The 23,775-nt window shown below is 42.4% G+C and overlaps 1 protein-coding gene across 1 annotated transcript in view; it reads left to right on the forward strand.

The window, feature by feature from the left end:
- The window catches only part of LOC145404607 (uncharacterized), a 72,331-nt gene extending 49,613 nt beyond the window's left edge, over positions 1-22,718 (forward strand). The window contains exons 6-17 of the mRNA XM_080276125.1: positions 1,142-1,180; positions 2,828-2,969; positions 3,917-4,053; positions 7,912-8,040; positions 8,544-8,660; positions 11,180-11,281; positions 16,462-16,571; positions 18,130-18,275; positions 19,480-19,697; positions 20,614-20,756; positions 21,340-21,453; positions 22,563-22,718. Coding sequence (XP_080132251.1) covers positions 1,142-1,180; positions 2,828-2,969; positions 3,917-4,053; positions 7,912-8,040; positions 8,544-8,660; positions 11,180-11,281; positions 16,462-16,571; positions 18,130-18,275; positions 19,480-19,697; positions 20,614-20,756; positions 21,340-21,453; positions 22,563-22,718 — 1,553 coding nt within the window. The remainder of the gene's footprint in view (positions 1-1,141; positions 1,181-2,827; positions 2,970-3,916; positions 4,054-7,911; positions 8,041-8,543; positions 8,661-11,179; positions 11,282-16,461; positions 16,572-18,129; positions 18,276-19,479; positions 19,698-20,613; positions 20,757-21,339; positions 21,454-22,562) is intronic.
- The last annotated feature ends 1,057 nt before the right edge of the window (positions 22,719-23,775 follow it).

The raw sequence follows: 23,775 nt of genomic DNA on the forward strand, positions 1-23,775 counted from the left end.
CTCTTTTATCCCATAACTTTTTTCATCTTTTTGTATGTTTTTGCTGTTTATTATAAGTTTCATGTATTGTTTATTTATTTATTGATTTATTTTTTTAGCTTAGCAGGGTCCCTGTTTGTGAAGGGGCTAATTAAGACTGTAAATAACTACCTTCAAGGTAGTGACGTCTTTTATACTGTAGTTTATTCTTGCACTGCCAGAACGAACTTATTCATCTTAGAGTTCGTACCAGTAAAGGGGTTACTGAAAGCTGTACATGACGTCTCCAGATCGAAAAGTCTACTCAAAAGTAATACAATCATGTGGAAGTTGAAAAGGAAAGAAAAAAAAGCCTCCGGAATGAAGGGGTTAAGTATTCTTTCAGTATAGGTTACATGATAATTTAAGCATTTTCTCCAGAAACTTTTGAGCTCAACCGGACGTGGAATTAGGAAGGCGGATACGATTTAATGTGGGGTGAAGAAAGCAGAGAAAATTGAAGGTTAAAAGTAAGGGAGAACAAAGATGAAAGGAGGGGAGCGAGAGATCAATGAGGAAGAAGGTATATTAATCCAGGAGGGAGGAGGGCGTGACAAAAGAAGAAAGATCAAACGGAAACAGTGAAAAAGAATGTATTATTGGAACAAGGAGAGGGAAGATGAACCAGTGAAATAGTGAAATAACTAGAAATGGATGTGATAGACAAGAATTTACCGAAAATGACAGTAGTAGTTTGAGTCAAAGACAGACTTTATCCTTTTGGAAGTAATCATCGTTTATCGCTCATACAGTGTTTTGTATAATATTCTGACCTTTTTTCCTGATCGTGTTAGTTCTTGGTTTCATGCTTCCATAACACCTGGATTAGATTTCAGTCGTTTTGTTCCTGGACGTGTATAACTTCGTTTTTTTTTTTCATTCATACCCAGTATATTTTTATGTGCACAGGACCCACCCATCGTTCTCACAGTGTTGAGGATTCTAGTGAAAGATAAAGAATATTAATTGGTTATGATTTAAACTGTAAAAAAGCGGCATGTAATTAGTAGTTATGCACTGTATGATAGGTTATCAAATGTCAGACACTACTGTTGAAGCCTTGTAATGTTGTAGAAAAAGGTGTTGTATTAGGAGACTAATCTGAGTTTTATATCTTCCGCAGAACTCATCACCAGCTACCTGACGCGATCGCTTTCTACAGGTGAGACTTGAAGCCAACTTTAGCGTTTGTGCCTTAATCCGATGACCATCCTTAACGCCCTTCAGCTTGGTTGGTGGTCAGTTGTAGTTAGATTGGAAGGTTGGTTTAAGTAGTAACCGAGGAGCCTCATCCATACCTTTAATAATGCTCATCGAATTTCTTGCAACCATGTCTTACTAAAGAAGGTTTGAGAGTGACCTAGTCCCGTCAGGTGAAAACACACTAGTACAGTCACTTTGGAACATATTCTTGTGGACTTCATCGGCATCCTGACACCTGTTCCTCACCACCAATGTATTTCCGCAGCTGACACGTTAACCTGCTTAGTAAGATGGTCTTTTCTTAGTGTATTCTTGCTTCTTCGAAATGTATTATGTTCAGTTGAGAAGAATACCCTGGTAATGACGTGGTGATCGAATGCTATATTTATCTCCTCCAGTTCGAACAGCCTAACAGAAGTTGAATACAAATATTTGGAGAAAGCAAGAAAGAGAGAGAGAGAGAGGGGGGGGGGGAGGTCCTCGGGCTAAAGCAATATCCTTCCTTTAGCCTTAGGTGCTAGTTAGGAATGAATCTCCTTGGTTACCATTTAAATCAGCCCTACGGTCTTGCTACATTCGGCCTTCAATAGGGCTGAAAGGGTCCAGGATCCTTATGTTAGAACCAAATAGGTGTAGTGAATTTAAGTTTCAACACAGTTCAGTATGTTGAACGTAATTTTCCATTCTCTGCTCTAATTATCCTAAGAAAGTATATATTGGTCATAAAGTATGGTGTGTGTGGACATGAATATATATAACATTAATAAATGGGGACAAAGACTGTAGGCAGACAAATGAAGAAACAGCCAGGGTCAGAGGTGACTGATGAACAAGTAAGCAAGCGCACTCACTCACACACATCCAGAGAGGGAGAGAGAACTGTAATATAATACACGCCTTACTATAGTTTTGAAGGACAGAATAAGGTACGGGGTCAAGTTTGCCTAACTACCAGGTGTCACATCACAGGTGTATATCTCTCACTTGCCGTGTTATTGGAGTCACATTGATGAAAACTGGACTCAGAATGTAAGTGCAAGCTCAAAAAAAAAAAAAAAAAAGTTACAAGGTGCTTTAAACATTTTGAAACATGGGACGAAGAGTATGGGAACGATATCTTGTATACCCATATTTTATTACCTGTGTCGTGAGAAACCAGGTAGACGAGAGTGACCCTGATGTTGTTATTGTCCTTGTTTATTCACACATACTTTTTTCAGCAGAGATAAATCTGACGTATTGAATATTAAAGCATTTCATTCCCCCAACACATTTTTATTTATCATCTTCGTTATTCATCAGATGTTCACTCGTTACTCTCCACATATTGTTTATTCCCCACTTAATTCATTCACCATATATCCATTACTCCTGCTCTTCTTCACTGGCTAAACTGTCACCACTCCTGTCTTTCATCACATATTCGCCACTTTCGTAACTCTCCACATAGTCACCATTCCTGTCATTCATCACAAACATTACCACTCCTGCTCTTCTCCACATACTAGTCAGTTGCCACTCCTGTTCTCCACACACTAGTCAGCCACCACTCGTGTCGTTCATCAGTCACTCATCACTCCTATTCACTCGAGCTTGGTATGTGCAGCAGCTGCGGTAGTGTCGTGTGGGGACTCAACTGAGGCGAGCAGTGCGGTGTGGCAGAATAAGCTCTTTCCCCAGTGGCAGCGAAACTTACCAGCCCTTTGCACTCTTGACCTCACACCCCCACAGAACACGTGCGCTCTCAGGTAAGTTGAGTTAGATTTGTTAAGTTAGGTTAGATTAGATAACATTATAGTAGGTTAGGTTGGGTTGGGTTGATTAGGGTAGGTTATATTAGGTGAATTTACGGTACGTTGGATTAGGTTAGGTAGTGTTGTGTGTGGGATCTGTAAAGTTTAACAGCCCAACATACCTTCCCTCTGCACCCTCAGACTCACACCCCCCAGAACACGTGTGCTCTCGGGTACCATTATTAGAGTGGTAGCATGTACGGTGAAGGATCTTGGGAGGACATTATTATTATTTAATTCTTGTTGCTACAGGCGATGTTATTCAGCTTAAGATAGTAGCCTAGTAGTGAAGGGGTTAACGAAGGCTCTAGATTACACCCTAAGTTTGAAATATTTTATCCTCGAGATCGCAAGAATCAAATGCGAAAGACGTCATGTGTTTTAAGTGATGCGGCTCTTATATTAATACTTCAGTGACTTAGTTTTGTCACCTACTTTACACTTTATGACAAAAACATTTGCGAGAGTACGGTGAGGCATATATATGAGCACAGAGCACGTCAGATTAAATGCACTACAGGAGTAAATATAAATATGGTTGTCAGCCAGAATTGAGAGTATAACGAGACAGACTGTCGGCAAGTTAACATGGTCCTAAAAGAGACAGTTTTGTTTGTTTTTTCAGTCGATGCTCCAGAAATATCTCCACAGTCTGACTATGACCTGACCCCCACCTTTCCTTTCCACAGACTGACTTTTGATGACCTTGACCTGCCCTTTTGTTTTCCACAGCCTGACCTTCGATGACCTGAACCTGACCTTATCTCCACAGACTGATTTACCATACTAAGACCTTGACATAACCTTTTTTACTCCACAGCTTGACCTTGACCTTCGACAAACTAACCTCTGATGACCTTGAATAATTTTGACAACAGCCACTATCTCTCATCCCCCCACAGATTGAACTTCGATAACCTTGACCTGACTTCGGCGGTACCGATCCTGTACGACTGCCCTCACGGCGCCCCCTCCTTCAAGATGGCCTATTCCGAGGGGGTCACGCCGGCACTCTGTTCTGACCTCACCGGGTACCAAGGTCAGGGAAATAGATGATTTAATAGACAGATAGATAGGTGCATGAGGAGAGAGAGGGAGGGAGGGAAGCATGAAAGGAAGACAAAGATGAAGAAAAGATTGGTGATTGAACACACACACACACACACACACACACACACACACACACACACACACACACACACACACACACACACACACACACACACACACACACACACACACACGACAATCCAACCCAAATACCGGCTTGGCACACACGTTCTTTTTACCGCCATACTGTTAATACCTCGAATACGATGGCGTCTGGTGTGCTTTATCCTTGGGACCAGCCGGCACTTTTATTTTGGTTAAGAGATACCGCACTGCTATTACTGGAGAGCTACGACAGTCTCCCTAATAATTTCTGCTCGATTACGATTTGTATTTTTATATTACAGTTTTTAATTTGATTCTTTATTGTTGTTATTATTAGTAGTAGTAGTAGTAGCCGTAGTAGGAGTAGGAAGAGGAGTAGTAGAAGTAGTATTGTAATGGTTTTTGCTCTGCCAGACTAATTCAGCTTCGGAGAGACCCCAAAATAGTGAAAGGGCAAGAAACGGTCCCTGTTGACCTTTTCAGTACGATGATGTTTTTATTTTTTATTCTTGCCCTTGCCAAACGATTTTGTTCAAATGAAGCACTTCAACACGATGACGTACCGGCAGTGTATTAGTGTATTCTTGCTACTACCAGACTGTTTCGTAGGAGAGTTCCCTAGCAGTGCGAGTATTAACGAAATCTGTCACGCCTTTGCAGTTAAAATTATTTCCTCTAAATTGAATAAAGTCGTCCGGAGGCAGCAAGAAAGGAAGAAAAAAATGCGTCCTCTGGCTGACGTGGTTGAGACAATTCGTACTGAAGGGGTTACTCAGCCTTCCCCTGATAACCTCACAGTGCCAGTCCACGTCACGGTTAAGCTAACTGATAACAGGTCGACCCAACCCCAAAACCCATCTGCTTTCAAGTCCGTTCGGTTAGGTAAGAATAGGCTAGGTTAGATTTTGGTCAGATTAAGTTAGATTGTTAGGTTAAGTAAGGTAAGACTATTAGGTCAGGTTAGGTTAGATTAATTTATGTTAGGTCAGCTTACATTAAGATTAGATCTGGTTAGGTTAGTGAGGACGAGAGAACTGGAGACGGAATGGCCTTGGGTCCCGGATCGACTTGAAAGCAAGCTGATTCCTCCTCACCTGGAGTCGTATTCTCGTGGGCTTATGAGGCTCCCCAGCACCTCTTCACTCCATTGAGATTCACAGCTCTTTTTAAAATAGTACGCGAAAGTTTATGTGTCCCTAATGTTTAAAATATATATATATATATATATATATATATATATATATATATATATATATATATATATATATATATATATATATATATATATATGTTCTTAGGAACACGAAATATTGCACAGTAGCACACCTCCAATCATGCCTGGTTTTAGGTGGGGTGAGACCCCCCAGGGCAGGCCACCATATGGGGGTGGCCCCCGGGGGTTTCATGCCTTGGAGTGGAGCTGCACAGTTTTGATGTGCTTGACTCCTTTAATATTGTATTAAAACAAATCTCTCTCTCTCTCTCTCTCTCTCTCTCTCTCTCTCTCTCTCTCTCTCTCTCTCTCTCTCTCTCTCTCTCTCTCTCTCTCTCTCTCTCTCTCTCTCTCTCTCTCTCTCTCTCTCTCATACTTACATACATGCATACAAATAGATAGATATACATACAGTTAGATATAGATGTATAAAATGTATTCCCGCATGTTTTTTTTTCTTATTCTTAAATCTATTCTTCTGTCTCATCCTGCATTTCTCTTTCCTCATTTTATTTATGTAGTTATTCATTTTGTATATTTCCTCGTCTCTGCATACTTCTGCTTACTTTTCCCATTGAATGAGTTTTATTTTCCATTTTTTTCTGTAGTTTTTCTTTGCTATAGGGTTGTGTCGAGCTGTTTGTGTCAAGGAGAGGACGATGCGTTCAAGGTTAAAGCTGTCTCTTTTAACTAAGCTTTATTACATTTTATTCTCTCTCTCTCTCTTCTCTCTCTCTCTCTCTCTCTCTCTCTCTCTCTCTCTCTGACACGTGTTAGGTCAAACGCCGTTCCCCCATTCATTAATTAAGCCGTTTTCTCACACATTCACTTTCTATCTCTTGTGTTCAGTGTTCATTTCATTTCGTCAGCCCGCGTAAGGTCAGAGGGTATACGTTTCCAGTAACACCTCATCATTAAGCTGACGTATTTTCTGTGCTTTTCATTTTTCTACCTAGCAATTTAACATATGAAAGCACCTTGTTAGTCAAAGGGTTAATGAAGGTTGTGTTTAGTTCTGGTAAAGCGAAAACTTCAGATGAATTAAATCGTCAGGAGATAGAAGAGTATAACTAGAAGATATACTCAGGCTAAACGAGTTAACTCTAATTCGGTAACATTTATGGCCTCATCTTTTATCATCGTCATCATCATTATCATCGTCATTATCATTATTATTATTATTATTATTATTATTATTATTATTATTATCATCGCATGGATTTAATTAGTAGGAAATAGAAACAGGAAGAGAAACACAAGGGAATTGAATCCCTTATCAGGAAGCCCAGCCAAAATAGATCGCACTTCCACCATTCGGTATGCAGACTTTTCATTAAAGAAAAATTATGTATTTTAATATTTTTATGTGGTTGCGAAGGTAAACGTGAACACATGGGCAAATTCTCATCTTAAAGTCTATATTCCCTCCCTCCCTCCCTCTCTCTCTCTCTCTCTCTCTCTCTCTCTCTCTCTCTCTCTCTCTCTCTCTCTCTCTCTCTCACACACACACACACACACACACACACACACACACACACACACACACACACACACACACACACACACACACACACACACACACACACACACACACACACACACACACACACACACACATGATCAGTGGCTACAACTTTCACATCAGATTTTTTTTTAATACTAGGGAGAGCAGTATTGACGAACTTTCTTCAGTATTTTTTTTTTCACTCCTCGTGTAACTTGTATTTCCTAAACCATCACCTGCTGCAACGTGATCTTACTGACCCGATTATTTATTTATTTTTTTTTAATAAACTTTCACACGTTTTGGTGAATGTGAGACAAGTGGAAACGGGAGCCCAGTGGATGAACTCACATCCATCTCGAGTTTTCATTTTTTTTCTTCTATAGGTTATTTGAAAGAGCAGAATTTGGGGCAGAGTTAATTGCTTCTTTATTTCTCAGGTATTGCCAGGACACTAATGATATCTCTCTTTTTTTTTTTTTTTTTTTTTTTTTTTCTTTTTGTTCCTGGCTCTTACTCCTCCTATCCGAGTGTGAGAATAATGATGGTGGTGGTGATGGATGGTTATGATGATGAGTCACCAATCCCACTTCCATCTCAGTCGTTTTAACCATTTTTTTTAAAACTCTAATGAATTTTCTTCAATTAATCTCATTCTCATGTCAGATCTTTTCACATGTTTGGTGTTGAATCACTTATGCCATTAAAGTCTCAGCCATTTACTGTTTTCTGTTTTCCAGTGACACATCTTGTTAGGAATCTTACATGAGGTGAGAAAAAATGTGAGCTTAATGACTGATCTCACAATTATTTACAGAATAGCTTATGTGTCTGTGGTTATGAGTTGCTGTTAGTTCCGTAACTTCATCGTTATCATCATCTGAATACGTGAGCCAGTATTTTAATCGGCCATTACCATTTCGTAGGAGCTTTCAATTATGTTGCCTTTCGAATCGGGCCGAACTATGGCCGATTGCACACATCCATCTCAAATATTTCCTCCCTTCTTCTCTTCGGCACGGTAGGGGTCCTGGAGCTGCCCTCGAGAAGCCAAGACCAACTGACCTTCCTACTGCAGATTGATCCTGCCATGGACTTCAGATTCAGAGTTAACATCACCACCGTTCCTTGTGACAGCGTCAGATCACTTCGATGTGAGTAGAGAGAGAGAGAGAGGAGGGGGGGAGGGGAAGAGAGAGCATTGTGTTCTCTTGTGACTCCTCAGGATTGCATGAAACGGGTCACTTCAGATTGGAGCTCCCAGAGATCTTTTTCTTATGTTGAAGGATTGGCTGTGTTATGAGAGCAGTGCACAAAATGAGCAGATATTTTATGGTGTGAGAGGTTGCGTTACATTGATGGCATAGTGAACTGTTTGTGAGCTGTATTTTGCAAGACCAGACTATTGAATACACCATTCCATATTAGAATTACACTTGACCACTCTGCACCTTTCCACACCTACCCATGCTCTCTCCCTCTCACTCCATCACCTGTAATTATAGTCCATTCCAAATTAGTGGTAAAGTTATAGGTGATGGAGTTAGAGTGCAGGAGTAGCCTACAGCCAGATGTGGAAGGGTGTGAGTTGTAGCCTAATGTAACTCTGATGTGTATCTAACTATAATTATCTTAACCCTTTCACCCCTCCCCACAGCGCCTCGAGTGTGTGGGATCAAGAACCTCGGCACTCCGCCCCCGCCGAACCCTCAAGCAGCTATCCCCGCCCACACCTCGGGGAGAGACAACGGGGACCACACCCACACGGACGCAGGTAAGGCCAGTCATAACAGATAGAGACATTAACACTCTAAGGCTCCTGTGGCATTCAGATGTATGATATAGTATGGTGTTAGCCGGAACAGAATAGGCCGATCATGTGTCTCATCCATAAGAGGGTTAAACAAAGTGTATTTAGAGTATAAGGAATCAGTGCAAGCCTATGAGACAAATAAATGAGCGTTATTCTATTGGGCTTTGGAGTCACCTTTTCCTTCCCAGATACTTCCCCATATGGCACGTTAATGTTCTCGTGTGTGTTAACTCGGCATGAGACCTATAAAACTTCCAACCGTAAATATACACGACATACAAGAGAATATGAAGGTGTAACATGCTAAGACAGGAAAGAAGGGGCACCAAGAAGTCTTCCAAGTCCACGAGAGTACGGACCGTGGATACGCACTGTGCAGTTTTTACTCTAACTTAGCCTAAAATTTCCATCTCTCCATCTGGAATGCAGGAATGAAACAATAGATTAACAGTGTAATATGGTGCTAGTCATGAAGAAGTGTTATGAAGAGGATGTAGAACCGTAGTATTGTCTTTTTCTACCACTAATCAACGAACAGTAATTTAGAAAAGAATGAATATCTGGGTAAAGTTAAGGTGAAATTAGTAAATATCACACAACCAAATGTGTGGACGTGTTGCAGCTTAACCACTTAAATCCGAGGACGTGTTTGCTTTGATGCAAAACGCCATTTGTATGTTAAACAACGCGAACTTATTCTCTTGTTGGGTAACACCTTGAAATAAACCATCACAACACTCAGACCATTAACTCTTTAGCACCTATTTCACAGGGTATACTCATATGGCTCCTCCCCACCTCCCATCACAGTGCAAGTTTATCTCACATATCCCTTTGTCTCCCAGGTCCATTTCTTACCTTCTCCCCGACACTGATTCTTGGAGGATATTTTGAAGTAAACTCACCGTGCTCAAAACAAATCACACAACACTCATTTTCACAGGATAGACTTGCTTGACACTTTCTTTACCTCCACATTTTTTAATGGCATCATAACGCGACGCAGGTCACACAGTCAACGAACGCTCATGTTTATATTCAATTGCAGTATACCCCAGATGATGTTATTCAGCTTAGAGAAAACGTCCTCGGGCAGAAGACGTTTAAAATGTATATGTTTTAGAGAATATAGGCCATTGATAGTGAAGAAGAAATTACTGAATTTCCGGGATAGTTGTGTATATTCCCACACAGATTGCAGAATAATGTCATGTTGATTCTCGTGTTTAGCTTGCATGACATCAACACATCCAACACGTGCGCTGCTTTCCGGGTGCTGAGAATGTAATTAGCAGAAATATGAACTGTAATGCGCGAAAAAGCCATCAAATGTCGTCAGTCATCATGCCGTCAGCAGTTTACCCCCGTCAAATTGCCAGGTGTAAATGAAGCCATTAGATATAAACGCAGTGTTCTCTGCGCTTTGATAAGTTCAAGGGAGTGAAATATTGTTAACAAAATATAAATTGGAAAGTGTTTATTACAGGCCGGTCACTACAAAATATTCATATTTTTCCTTTGTAATTCATTAACCTTTGCGTGGCTTTTTTTTTTTATTGCACATTTTAACGGAATAAATTGTTGTTTATTGCCACTTTTCCATTTTTTCTACCATTCTCTTTGTTTATAAATTTTCTTCTATGTTAACTTTGCCGTACTTTATAATTTATTTTCTTCCATCATTCCGTTAGCTTGTACGTCCAATATTACTCATTCAACCCACGGACGCATTTTATAGTTTATGATTGATGCTGCTAGTCTGTTAAGCTTAGGAGAGGCCATTAGTAGTGAAGGGGTCAAGTGAGGCCAATCTGATCCTGCTAGCTTGAGAACACCTGAAGATAATAAAAATAAAAACGTCTTCAGGCCGAAGGGTTTGGAAATATATCACCAAACGTGACGGAAGTAATGTGTTTGAATATATCTAACAACACGTAGTATACATCTCTGAATACTAAGAGCGGAATCATTAGGAATACGTGGTTGAATATTTCCAGGAAAATACTGTAATTATATCTGCATCTTGGAATTCAACCAGCAGGCTAATGATATATACATCTTTGAATTCAAGGAGCAGAACACGAAATGCAAGGAGAAGAAAACGTAGAAGTATCTTTTCAACTCTAAGAACGATATCTTCTTTAAATTGTACTCGTGCAACTTCTACACTCGTTCATTTACTTTAGAAGTGACTTTCTCAAGTGGAGGGATGTGTTATGGCCTTCATTAACACTTCCAACACTAGGTGATTCTTCCTGTGCTGAGTAAAATGGTTTGGAAGTGGCAAGAATATACAAAAATGAGACGTCTTTATATACTCGTATCCAGCTGTTCAAGTGAAAAATAAATCATCAGACATAACCTCTGTCATATTTGTTTTTCAGAAGCCGAGACAAACATGGAGACCATGGGAAGATCGACCCAGTTGGGGGAGGAAGCGGAGGAGGAAGAGGAGGTAGAAGAAGAAGAGGAGGGAAGTGCTAGGGAGGGTCGTGGACGCAAGAGGTGGAACAAGATTAATCTTCACCGCAAGAGGGACGTAGTGAAGAGGCTCAGGAGGAAGTCTGACGCTCTGTCTCAGTGTAAGGAAGGGGAAAGGGGGAGAAGGGTTCGAAAAGGAAGGGAAGGGAAGGGAAAATCGAAGTAGGGCAGACTTCTCTCTTAATGTCAGGAGGGGCGGAAAAAAAAAAAAAACAGGATGGGAGGTAAGGATGTAAAATGAAAAAGGGGAAGGAGGGAGGGGGAAGGGGAAGGAAGTGAAAAGAGAGGGAGGGAAGGAGAAGAATCAAGTGGAGGGATGACGACCGGGAAGAGTAGGAGCTGACAGAAGAGAAGAGAAGGAAGGCAAGAGAACGCAAGAGGGATATAGTGAAGAGGCTTAGGAGGAAGTCAGACGTTCTCAGTCAATGTAAACAGGGGAGAGGGGAAGCAGGGAAGGAGATGAAGCAGGAGGGAATAGAAGGGGGAGAGGGCAGGAAAGCTTGGGATGGAGGGAGAAGAGGAGAGGGAAGGGAAAGACGTTCTTACTCAGCGTAAGCCGGGGAGTGGAGGGGGAGGGAAGGATAGGAAGGGAAGGAGATGAGAAGGAAAGAACGAGCCAAGAGAGAGAAGGGTATGGCATGGTTTTGTGATGTGCGGGAGGGATAGTATTTTGGTGTCCAGTGTAGAAAGGTGGTACAGTAGTATGTCAGAGGTGATTAACGCCTTCACCCCCATGATATTTTTTTCTTATTTGCTGTATTGACCTTATTCTGCTTGGGAGGGGCTTTCTGTACTGAAGGGGTTAGATGCACCTTCATTAACTCTTTAATTACCGGAGCACATACCGATAGCAGCAAGAATGAAATATGAATTACGTTTTTTAGGCGCGGTGGGTAATCCTGTTATGACAACATTGACTTGGCTGTGTGTCTGCTGCACCTATCATCCAGTCCTTACTATATCATCAGGAGCGAAATGGCCCTGAGCCTTTAAGGCTAGTGATCATTCGCCCTTCCCTGAGTAGCACCAGCCTATATGAGTAATATATGCAGCTACAACTTGGATGTAAAGTTGTATTGGCAACATCTGTCTGGAGCACCTTGAATGACTAGACCACCAAACCTCTGTTTGGTTATATGGTTACCATAGACCACCACGCCTCTTTTTGGTTATATGGTTACCACCAAGCGTAGTACAGTAATTGGTTTCCTGGACTATCAAATACAGTTTGGCTTGGGTACATCGATAAATCTGATTTATTGAGAAACGATTCCAACCTCTCGCACGTGAATACAGTCGTCTGGTGGTTGAATGAATGCAATGTAGGATCTAAAGTAGTACTGAAAGGGTTAATTTGTGTCATGTTTGGAGACGTGAAAGTGAGTGATGTAGTTGTCGTTAGGAGATAGGGAGCCGTGATGAGTTAGTGGTTGTGAATGATAGGTATGCATAGGATGTTTTGTGTGTGTGTGTGTGTGTGTGTGTGTGTGTGAGAGAGAGAGAGAGAGAGAGAGAGAGAGAAATACAAGGAGTACCCAGAAGGTTCGACTCGTGGCGAGGAAACAACACCAAATCGTAGTCTATCTATCGTTAAACGCCTTAATCCCGTAAGAGATGGCCACAAACAAATCGCCTCCATGTCGCCCTGTCCCCCGTCATTTCACTGCCTTGCTCCCAGCTCACACCCCCTTCTCTCTTATATACCTCTCCACCCTATCCCTCCATCTCATCCTTGGCCTCCCCCTCCCTCTCCTATAAACCAGGAAATCATCATTTACAACGCGGGGCGTAGTCTTGTAACTAACCAACACGTGTTCCCTACGTGACAACAAGTGGGTTGGTGTCCCCTCTCCGGAAAACAACAAACTAAAATTACGAACAAGAAGCCTCGGAGCAAATCATAGTAAAGGGGATAATTATGTGACCCGGTACTGAAGTGATGGAGAAAGAGAATTTACTCAACGCACTGGAGCTCTTAACCATATTGACACCCACAGCATCTGCAGCCTCTTAATGAATTGCCTCTGAGAGTGATTGAGTCCACAAGGTCACCCGTAAGCCTTGGACACCACGATAAACGAGCAGATCGGTTGAAGGGTGATTAAGGATGTGTATGAGCTGCAAAAGGTGGTGTGTGTGTGTGTGTGTGTGTGTGTGTGTGTGTGTGTGTGTGTATGTGTGTGTGCTGTAGTTGTAGTAGTAGTAGTAGTAGTAGTAATATGCTAGTTCGAGGGATATACCAAAGAAATGCATAGAGTGACATGTTTATGGTCTGTTATTGGTTAGGAAACATTACGGGAATATTTAAAATGAATTACTTAGGCTGTATAGTACTTTAAGGGATAGTACAGAAGTCTAGTATGAACAGTATAAAATGAAATACTTTTGGATATTTTTGGTTTAGTGGATAATACGGAAGTAAAAGAATTGTTCAGGATTCAGTGATGTTCAAGGAATTACAAAATAATGATGTCTTAATGCTTTGAGAAATGTTTAATAATTCTCTCTCTCTCTCTCTCTCTCTCTCTCTCTCTCTCTCTCTCTCTCTCTCTCTCTCTCTCTCTCTCTCTCTCTCTTCTTCTTCTTCATCGTATTGTATTTTACGAACCGACTTGTAGAAACTTACTGAATGTCATGGAAGACTCACAGGTTCGTGCTAAATTCCACTCCTCTCTCCCTCCACATTATCAGGCTTAGTAATTAGTCTCCAGCTTTGAGCCACAGGGAAATTTCGTTATCGACATCGATAATTTTCGCACTGTTAGCATAAATTGTGTGTAGCATGGATAAATGTCGCGTGAAAATAACTCTGGCAGTGTATTATATTCTTGCTTTACAGTGTCACGTTTCTGTTAAACCGTAATTAAGGATAATAGTAACAAGCTCTCGAACAGTGTGAAAGGATGGACAGTCTTCGGTATTGTACTTGCCTTATATACGGCTAAGTGGAAGCTTAACAATGTTCAGCAAGTACTTGATATTATGCCAAAGTTATTTTCTCATGCTATTTATTCGACACGCAGTTTATGTTGATACTACGAAAATTATCAGTGTTTATATTTTTATTTTCCTTGTAGCCCAAAATTCCCCAGTGGTCAGTTGAAAATGTTTCCTCTTATTATTTACTTACAGTGACTACTTGGGAATATAATACCAAAATGCAGTGATGAAAACTGTTCAGGCGGAATCACAGAATGGGGGAATTTTGTATTACATTCATTTATATATTTATATTTTTGTTACTGGAGGGTTCGTTGTTGATTAGAGATTGGGCTCATGGTAAAATCGCATATACAGTGGATAGATGGAGAGATAAATAGTTGGATGGATTAAAATTCAGGAAGGGGTAACTTGATAAATAAATAGAGAGATGGGTTGGTGGGTAAACTGAGATTCAAGGTAGACTCCTACCTATTTTCTCTCTTCTCCTAGCATCTCGTCACCTGCATTCTCTCATTTTCTTACATTATCCCATCTTCTCCCCTCCGCCTTACGTTCCCTGCTTTTCTCATTACATTCTCTCCCTCTTCCCAGTATAGTCTCCCTCCCAGATTACATTTTTCCCCCAACATTCATTTTCTCCTGTTTTCATTCAACTCCTTCCCTTACATTATACCCTTTTTCTCCTTGCCCCAACCTTTCCTTTCTTTTACCCCTCATTCTCTTCTCCCTATTACATTACCCCTCCCTCCGTTTCTACTCATAAATCTGCCCCGGTCCCCCTCCCTTCAGTCTTCCTTTTAAACTACATTCGTCTCATCCCATGTCTCCGTTCTTACATTTCCCCGGTACACGGGCTAAATACCTGGATAAGGGCATATCGGAGTCTTTCCGACATCCTTGGTAGCAACAGCCTGGAAGGGGGGGGAGACCAAATGAGACTGGGTCCCCAAAGGCCCAACAAGAAGCAGGACCACACTAGGGAAAAAAAAGGGGGGGGGGACTCTTATAAAAGAAGTCGCTCGGAAAAGAGATGGGCATTATACAGAACATGCAAAAAGAGTGAAACAATTGGAAATTTTTTTCATCACACTTGGCGCCCCGCGGTGAAAACGCCGCTGGGAAGAAAGAGGGAGTAGGAGCGAAGAGGAAAGAGTCTCAAGCAACCCCAAGGCCACGACCCCTACCTCTTACCCCCCACCCCGGCTCCACCGGGAGGATGGGAGAAGCTAGAGAGGAAGGGACGAGAGAAAAAAAAAAAAAAACAGGAAAGAGTACAGGAGACCCCCACCCCGAAGGTGTGTGTGGGAGGGAGAGAGAGGAGCCACGAAGGACTAGATAGAACAGGCTCAGCTGCGTCGTAGAAAAAAACAAGATAAGAAGCTGTGCTGCGTTGCCGACATAGTCTGTCCCCTTCCCCTCCAAGACTCCAGTGACTGAATACAAGAGAGGGGGGGTGGGGAAGAACTACCTCCGTCAGGAGACACAAGAAGACAAAGGGAGGAGAGCAGGAGAAAAGAGAAACAGCCTGCACACCAGCTCTGCAAAGGGGCAACATAGCCCCGAACTCTAGAACTCATACATCACTGAGGTGGAGCAGGGAGCCAAGAACGGGTGGAAAGGAGAAAAAAAAAAACAGAGTAAGGAGAAACATGGCACTCCCGAAAGAGGGCGTTAATGTCACAAAACACCAATCTGTAAGCTGCAAAAGAGTGACGAGGAAAACTGGCAACAGGATCGCCCACACGAGGGTTACGGCGCCAAGCAGCGTGCTGGACACCGGAACTGGGCCTTTACAAACGATATCTGGATGCACAGAAAAACACTGGACAGTTGGCGGGAGGCTTGCTAGGAGGGCAAGCGCCGTAAAGTTAACGCCTCTTTGGTAGTACAGGGAATGACAGGTCTTAACAGGTAGCAGCAGGCAGCTGACCCACTTATCTTGGGGATTACTATCCAGCACTGTCAGATGTCATGCGTTGTGCCAAGCCTTTCTCTGTATGTTCACAGCTAGTTGTGGCCTAGATTGTTTTTTTCTAGATGATTGCGATATGGCTCCCTGAGGATTGCAAAGCAGGGATGCAATCTAGCCATAACAGCGTCACACTAGCACGGTCGTAATGAAAATGGGATTCTCATCCATCAAAGCCTGTATTCTCCCCAATTCTATCTCGCCTTACGTCACAGCACTGACTCTCTTCCCCCTTCCCTTTACAACCCTGGCTTTCTCCCCTCTTCTACCCCTTCCTTACCCCCAACATTGACCGTCTCCCGACAGCTCTCTTCCTTCCTTTCCTTGCCCTAATCCCCAACACTTATCCTCTCCCCTCTGCCCGAACAGCCTTGGCCTTTGGCGTGGAGTCTGGCCTGTACAACGTGATACCCCTTGAGAAACAACGCTACGTAGACCAACACCTCAATCTTCCCAACGTCGCCGAGTGGCCGTGGATGGTAAGTGGTGTGAGTGATTTGAGTGGGCCCTCTCAGTCTGATGTCGTTTACTGAATTTGAATTTTATTACCACCAGATGATTTTACTGAGGCTTTTGGAAGTGGGGGAGTTAGATACAGCCTTCATTAACTTGTTCACTACCAAAGATGTGTTCTAAATTAAATGAAGTTGTCTGACGGTGGCAGAAACAAAGTAGTACGTCATGGGACTGAAGGACCCGAGCTCTGAAGTGCTGTGTTCCAGACCAACCAACTTTGCATATCCAGACCCTGTCTGAACAGTTGCCTCAAATTGGCTAGGGCAGTTTCTTCCTATTGATTGAAGTGATGGGTGTCACACAGTATGTTCATATTTGTTCATAATTTTCACACAGACCCTCATTAGAGGACATGCTGGGCCTTCTGCAGGACAAGTATTGTCAGGTTGCGCGTCGATTCGAATCCTCAAGAGGCGATAGGTGATTAACAGCAAGGGCAGTATTCTGAGTGGCAGGGGGCATAGGAAGCTTCGTGCTACCTCTTTCTGAGCGATTTATGTAACATAATCTTAACCTAGCAATTTATTCTCTCTCTCTCTCTCTCTCTCTCTCTCTGAGTATAGACATACTTTGTATCAGTAACATTTCAAGAGGATATTGAGGTTACTTGTGTAGAATAAGTCGCAAAGGGGAAGTGTTACGAAGTCTCCAGATTCACTGAGAACACGACCATTTATCTCGTTTCCTTTGTTGCCCATAAGAAATTAACAGCATTCCCAGTTTGTGCTTAGGCTACTTTTCCAACCTTTGGCCCCATGCTGAGCCTGTACCCAATCCTCGTGTGAAGCCTTGACACCAATATGGATCTGACGGTCATTCCTCACAAGCACGCCATATCACCCCAGTCACTCTCATTTACACACTTGTTAACACATCGCACACACGCAAACTGGAATACATGCAATTTTTTTTTTTTGGCCCATCGACCACTGGGACACAGCCCCTGGTCATTAAGGCCAGATATATATATATATATATATATATATATATATATATATATATATATATATATATATATATATATATATATATATATATATATATATATATATATATATATATATATCGTGAACTGATACAACTGTTTATCAGCTTTTACGAGATTTTTTTTAGTAGAGATTCCTTTATGGATACCATCTTGCATTCCCTTGATAATGATGGCAATCTTTAAATTCTCTAAACATCATGTTTCTATTACTTACCTATCTCTCACCATTATAGCTGTCACCATCATCTGTCGGTCACTTACCACACCACTCCCTTTTACTTGTCTAATCCCCACCATCACCTCTTAATCACATACCTCACTATCCTCTTTTATTTACCTACCCCTCCTCATCCCCTGTGTCACTTACCTCACAGCCCTCAGTTACTTACCTAACCATCACCATCACCCACAGTCACTTGCCTCCGCCTTTTACTTACCTACCCACAGTCACTTACCTCCGCCCTTTACTCACATATCCCTCACCATCAATTATCGATCATTTACCTCATCTCCCCCCCCCCCTCCATCCCAAGGTTGCCATCCAGCGTAAGATCCTTGTGAACTCCGGGCTGTCGAGACTGCAGATGGTGGCTGAGGAGTCCGCTACGCCCTGCACGGGGGCCTTACTAGACGACAGACACATCATCACCTCAGCCAAATGTGTCTTCCCTACCCGCAGGTACACAGACAATACCTCAGTTGCTTCAGATGTAGTTATTTGGCTTGAGAAGAAGTCTTAGTTTAATGTCTCCAATCCGCGGACGTATTATTCACCTTGTCCGCCAGCAGACAATTCTCTTCAGCTCTAGAAAGACCTCTAGCAGTGAAGGTACTAAGGCACTATGTAACCCGTCCAGTTAAAAAAGTCACTCCTAAGTTAAATTAGATTGTCTGTAGGTAGCAAGAATATAATGAATAATTCGTAGCCGGAGTGGAGAGGTAAATGCCTGTCGACCAAGCGGGGGTCTTAAAGACAGACATTCAATTTTTACCAAGTCCCAGTCTTCCCCCGACAGTGACTCACAACCGTTGAGTTCCCTGTCCAGGTCCCTATTCAGTTCTTGGTATGAACAAGCTGATATAAAGAAGTTGGCTAAAATATCATGGCTGGCCTAGGAATTGAACCTGGGACCTTTAGTTTGCAGGTCGATTTATTTCAGCTTGGAAAGGCATACTAGAGTTGTAGGGTTAGCTGAGACTTGTGAAGTACCGTACTACATTCTCATTATTTTAATCGTTATTCTCATCACTGGGCATGTTGTTGGTAGTTCACCCAACTTATACGTCTATCCTTGCTTCTGGACTACCTCATTTGATCTTTAGGTGGGAAAGAGAGGGTCAGGACGGTGATGATGACGGTAATGGTGATGGTAGCGACGCCGATGAGGAGGTGGATGAAAATGATCTATCTATCTATCTATCTATCTATTGCCAGACGCCATAATCCCATAAGGGGTGGCCACTTGACTTTGAGTTAGTAGTTTTACGGGGAGGGGCACTAACCCTCCACCAACCCACTTGTTGACACGTAGGGAACACGTATGGTTTGGTTATATGGTTACCACCCAGCGTTGTAAATGGTTTCTTGGCTTACAGGAAACCATTTGGCTTGTCACTCAATGTAAAGCCACCTGTAAAGGAAAGAAGAGCAATAAGAAGTGACAGGAAAGATGGGAGAAATAGGAAGTGAGGAGGGTAGGCACAGAAAAAGAATGATACAGGCTAAGGAAGAAGTAGGCAGCACTACATCAAGTGAGTGGATGATGGTCGCCACCACCTACCACAAAGATGAAAATGATGATGATGATATTAATGCTGATGATAATATTGATGATGATGTAACGATTTTTATGTCCTATCTCTCTCCCCACTTTTTACTGCAGCGTAGGATCGGTGCGGTCCTATGACATACGTGCTGTGTTGGGCGAATATGACTACGGACGACAGGACGAGGCGGAGACTCAGAACCTGACCGTGGCAAAAGTCACCTTCCCCCTCACCTACACTCCCACGGCCACCACGGACGATATGGCCATACTCACTCTCGAAAAGCCCATAAAGTTCTCAGATACAGCCCGTCCTATATGTCTGCCTGTGGAGTGTAAGTACAGTAGGCAGGGGTTTTGCTTTCATTCAGCCTGCACTTGAAATAACTATCAGTCTACCTCCGACCCTCAAACTTATCGCCCAGTTGGTGTAATATCATAAGTTCACAAAGTGCATTAGTTTCTCTAGAATAGCATGACTGTCGGTTAGTTACCTTTTCAAATGCAGTATCTTTGCTGACTGGCGATATTTTTTTTTTTCGCTCTAAAATCTGGTCGTCCTCATTTCTACAGACCTTTTGATCGAGTCTGGCACAAAATTTAATATTGAATCCTTGCTTCTTTGTTCCTCGTGCTTTTCCTTATCAGCAGTTACACTGCATATCTTGCACAACTATTGTGTCACGGGTTATATGTGCTTTGCCAACTGTACAATCACCCCCCCCCCTCCCACTCACCATAGCGTTTACAAACAGGCATCGGTTTTCGAGTAGTAGTGTGGCAACGTTGTGTATCCGTACAGTATATTCCACCAGATAGACGTCTTGATTGGAGACATGATATTGAGTCTAGGAAATTAAGACGTTACTAAACAAACGTTTTGGATTTAAAGACTGCTTGTGGAAAAGGGAGACTGTACCCGTTTCATACGAGCGTAGTTGCAACTACGTACTATGGCCTAATTCGCCTGTCGTGTGGAGTACAAGTCATATGTGTGAGGAGTTTCACCATGTATATGTCGTTCAGGCCGACTGGGGTCATGTTTTTCGGGTGTGATGATGATGAAGTTCCGATTTTCAGTTTTAGATAACAGTAATGTATGATGATGTTCATGTTCCACTTCTGGGTAAAGCTTAGTAACGACGATAATGATGGTATTCCGATTTTGAATTCTAGGTAACGATGACTGATGGTGAACAGTGAAGATGGTGGTGATGATGATGATGATGATAATTGCTCCGATTATTCCAGACAACTCCTTCTCCCGGCACAACGGGTTCGTGACGGGGTGGAGAGTTTCTCAGCCAGGGGGCGTCGCCAAGTCAGCAGAAACGGGCCCACTCAGCGTTTTGGCTAGGGCTGACCTGGATGTGCTCACCAGCAATACCTGCCAGGTAAAGTTAAAGAGAGAGAGGGGGGTGGGGTCGCCAAACTTATTCTCAAAGGGTATTTGAAAGTTGCTCGGCACAAAAATCCCTTGAAAGTTGCTAAGTTATAAACTAAAAATGCTACAACTTGGTAAAGGTCCTTGAAGAAAGTTTTGCCAAATAAAACTAAGTGGTTTACGATGGTACATGGAAGCGACCATACTCCACTCACTTGATGTTGGTCAACCCTTTGGCAACTGCACGGAGTGACAAACCAGAATGTTTTCTCGTAACTGGGGAAACCATTTAATACGTTGGGTGGTAATTATATAGATAACGGAAGGGCGCCTGGTAATCTATAGTCACTAGTTGGTTGGAAATTTCTAGCTGGTCCATAAGGGTTTAAATCCGAGGAAGGTGTGGGTTTAATACACGCATAATACCTCTTAGTGGACAGACTAATCACTCTTGTCCTAAATGTCTGACTGAGAAGCCTGGCCCCGGCCTTCCACATTCGTTATGGGGAAATAAATGGTGAAGTAAACGTAATAGCATACTATATAGATGTGAGTAAACTATAAAATCATTAAACTGTGAATCGTACCGGCAGGATACCCTCGCCAGAGTGCCGTTCCCTACACAACGGCTCAAGAACTCCTTCCAGACGGAGAAGCTTACGTGCACGAGGGCAATGGCGACCGGCACTACATCACCAGCATGTCAGGTAAGCTTATATTCCTTAACCGTTTCACTTATAACTTTTTTTTTTTATCTGGCCATCAGTGAGACGACTTTATTTACCTTAAACATTTCATGACTGCGTCTTGCGTAGTACTGTAAACCAGCAAACGTCAGGCGATTTTATTCATCTGAGTGAGATTCATAAGATAACAGTGTTAATACGGTCACCATCAAACTTCATGGTCGGGACAACAGTAGCATTGTAGTTCATCTAACCCCAGACGATTTAATTGAACTGGGAGTGAGTATATGACCCTGAGGGTGTTGATTAATCTGAGTATTGCCCATTCACAGATTCATCAAAGGTGGCTGCAGCAAAAGCTTCTCCAACCATCTCTTTCGCCACTCTCCATTACTTCTTTTCCTTCCTTGATCCGTTCAGTCAGAGGACGTCTTTTATGCTGTATTCCTTTTATCTCCAGACAGCTTAGGAGAGACCTTTTGAACAGCTCCTCCACTTCACCTACCCACTTCTTTCCAGAATTTAATTTCCTCTTTAATACGCTTTGATTTGAACGTTTTCTGTGGGCGTGTTTTTTTTTTTTTCTAATTCGGTTGGTTCAGTTGAGGGAAACATCTAACAGTCAAATGACAAAAGTAAAAATACTTAGTTATTTCAGCCCAACCCCAGTCGAGTTTATTTGGCAGAAACATATGATATTCAAAGGTATTTCAGCCCAATCCCAGACGAGTGTATTAGGCAGAGAGAAACATTTGATATTCAAAGGGTTAAGTTAGAATGTTCAACTTAATCAGTATCATCATCATCATCATCATCGGACTTCCTTTCCCACCCTTGGCCAGGATGAGTACAGTAGTAGCAATGTCCAGACAGCCCAAATTTGCCCAGTCCAATGGGTCACGCTTCCATTCGCTCACCATTCAAGCCCCTGGAATCCTGGCTCTGTCTGATAAGGCCAAAAACATTCACCTTGTTCTGTAGCTTCACACAAACGTATCCGATAGAGTCCACTTAATCTGTAAAGGAACAAAATGTGGATATTGATGTAACAGACTGATTAATAAAATCGTTTGACAGTAGCAAGAACAAAGCGTTTTCTATACACGTCGACTCCACTCTTTCTTCCCCAGTTTGGGCCTGGCTCCCCGCTAATCAGGAGGGACCGCACTGGGGCGTACCACTTGGTGGGGGTGCTGGGGGGCGGGGGACGCTGCGACCTCGATTTCCCGGACCTCTTCACGGCAGTCACACCTCAATCCTCCTTCATCGCACTGGCCACCTCTTGAGAGGTTCCTCGTACTCATAGAATGCCGGTTGTAAACGTAGAATGCCACTTTATGCACCTTGAGTCCCTTTTGTAATCGTAGTCCTAATTAGCATCCATTTTGTACACTTACAGTTCTATTTAGCAACACACATACTGTACCTGTAGACTAATACCACACCCCACTAGACGTCAGTCTCACTTGTACAGTTAAAATCTAACTTGCATGAAATCAGACCCTAATCAATTCTAGTCCTACTTACACATTTAGAATCCAATTACTGACACCCACGGGATGAACCTCACAATTTCAGTTCATGGATAACGTCTCTGTAACACCTCGACATCACTTGAACATCATCTTTCCACTACCACATCACCAGAATATTGCTTGTCCAAAATATCACCATCTCATAGACGTCATCTCTGACACCTCAGTACAACCTCAATTTAACCTCTAACAGCACATCACCATCAACATGTTAACAAACTCACTTCAGCACATTACCACCACCTGAACACCATATAATAAATTCCTCTCACCGGAAAGTTATCTCTCCACCTCCTCATCATCACAGGAACATCATCTCTAGCGCATCACTATGTAAACAACCTTTCTCTTACACCTTGCCATCGCCACACAGCCTATGTATCATGCACCTCACGACCACCTGGATATCATTTTTCAAACATCGCCATTACATAGAGAACTTTCTAGACTCACCGACATGTATACAATTTTCAAACATCGCCATCACATAGGGAACTTTCTAGACTCACCGACATGTCATACAAGCACCCCACTAATACAGTCACATCAGTCCAGAATGAAACAGTACCAGCATAGCCCTATTTCATATAGTAGCCAAGTGGTGGCATGCAGTGGTGTGTGACGCCTGCTGGTATAACGTGGGAGATTATACTGGATCCCTGTGAATGGCCACCAAACCCATGCCCCGAACCAGATACCTTAACCCTTTCAGCTCTTGGACCTACCACATGTTGTGTTACCTTCACAATATTCACTGTTTATTTTTACTACAGATAGATGATTTTGCTTCCTTAATTTTTTCCCTACG

The sequence above is a fragment of the Coenobita brevimanus genome, chromosome 64, assembly GCF_032717465.1.
Source record: "Coenobita brevimanus isolate Jiangsu-jjx chromosome 64, ASM3271746v2, whole genome shotgun sequence".
NCBI lineage: Eukaryota > Metazoa > Arthropoda > Malacostraca > Decapoda > Coenobitidae > Coenobita > Coenobita brevimanus.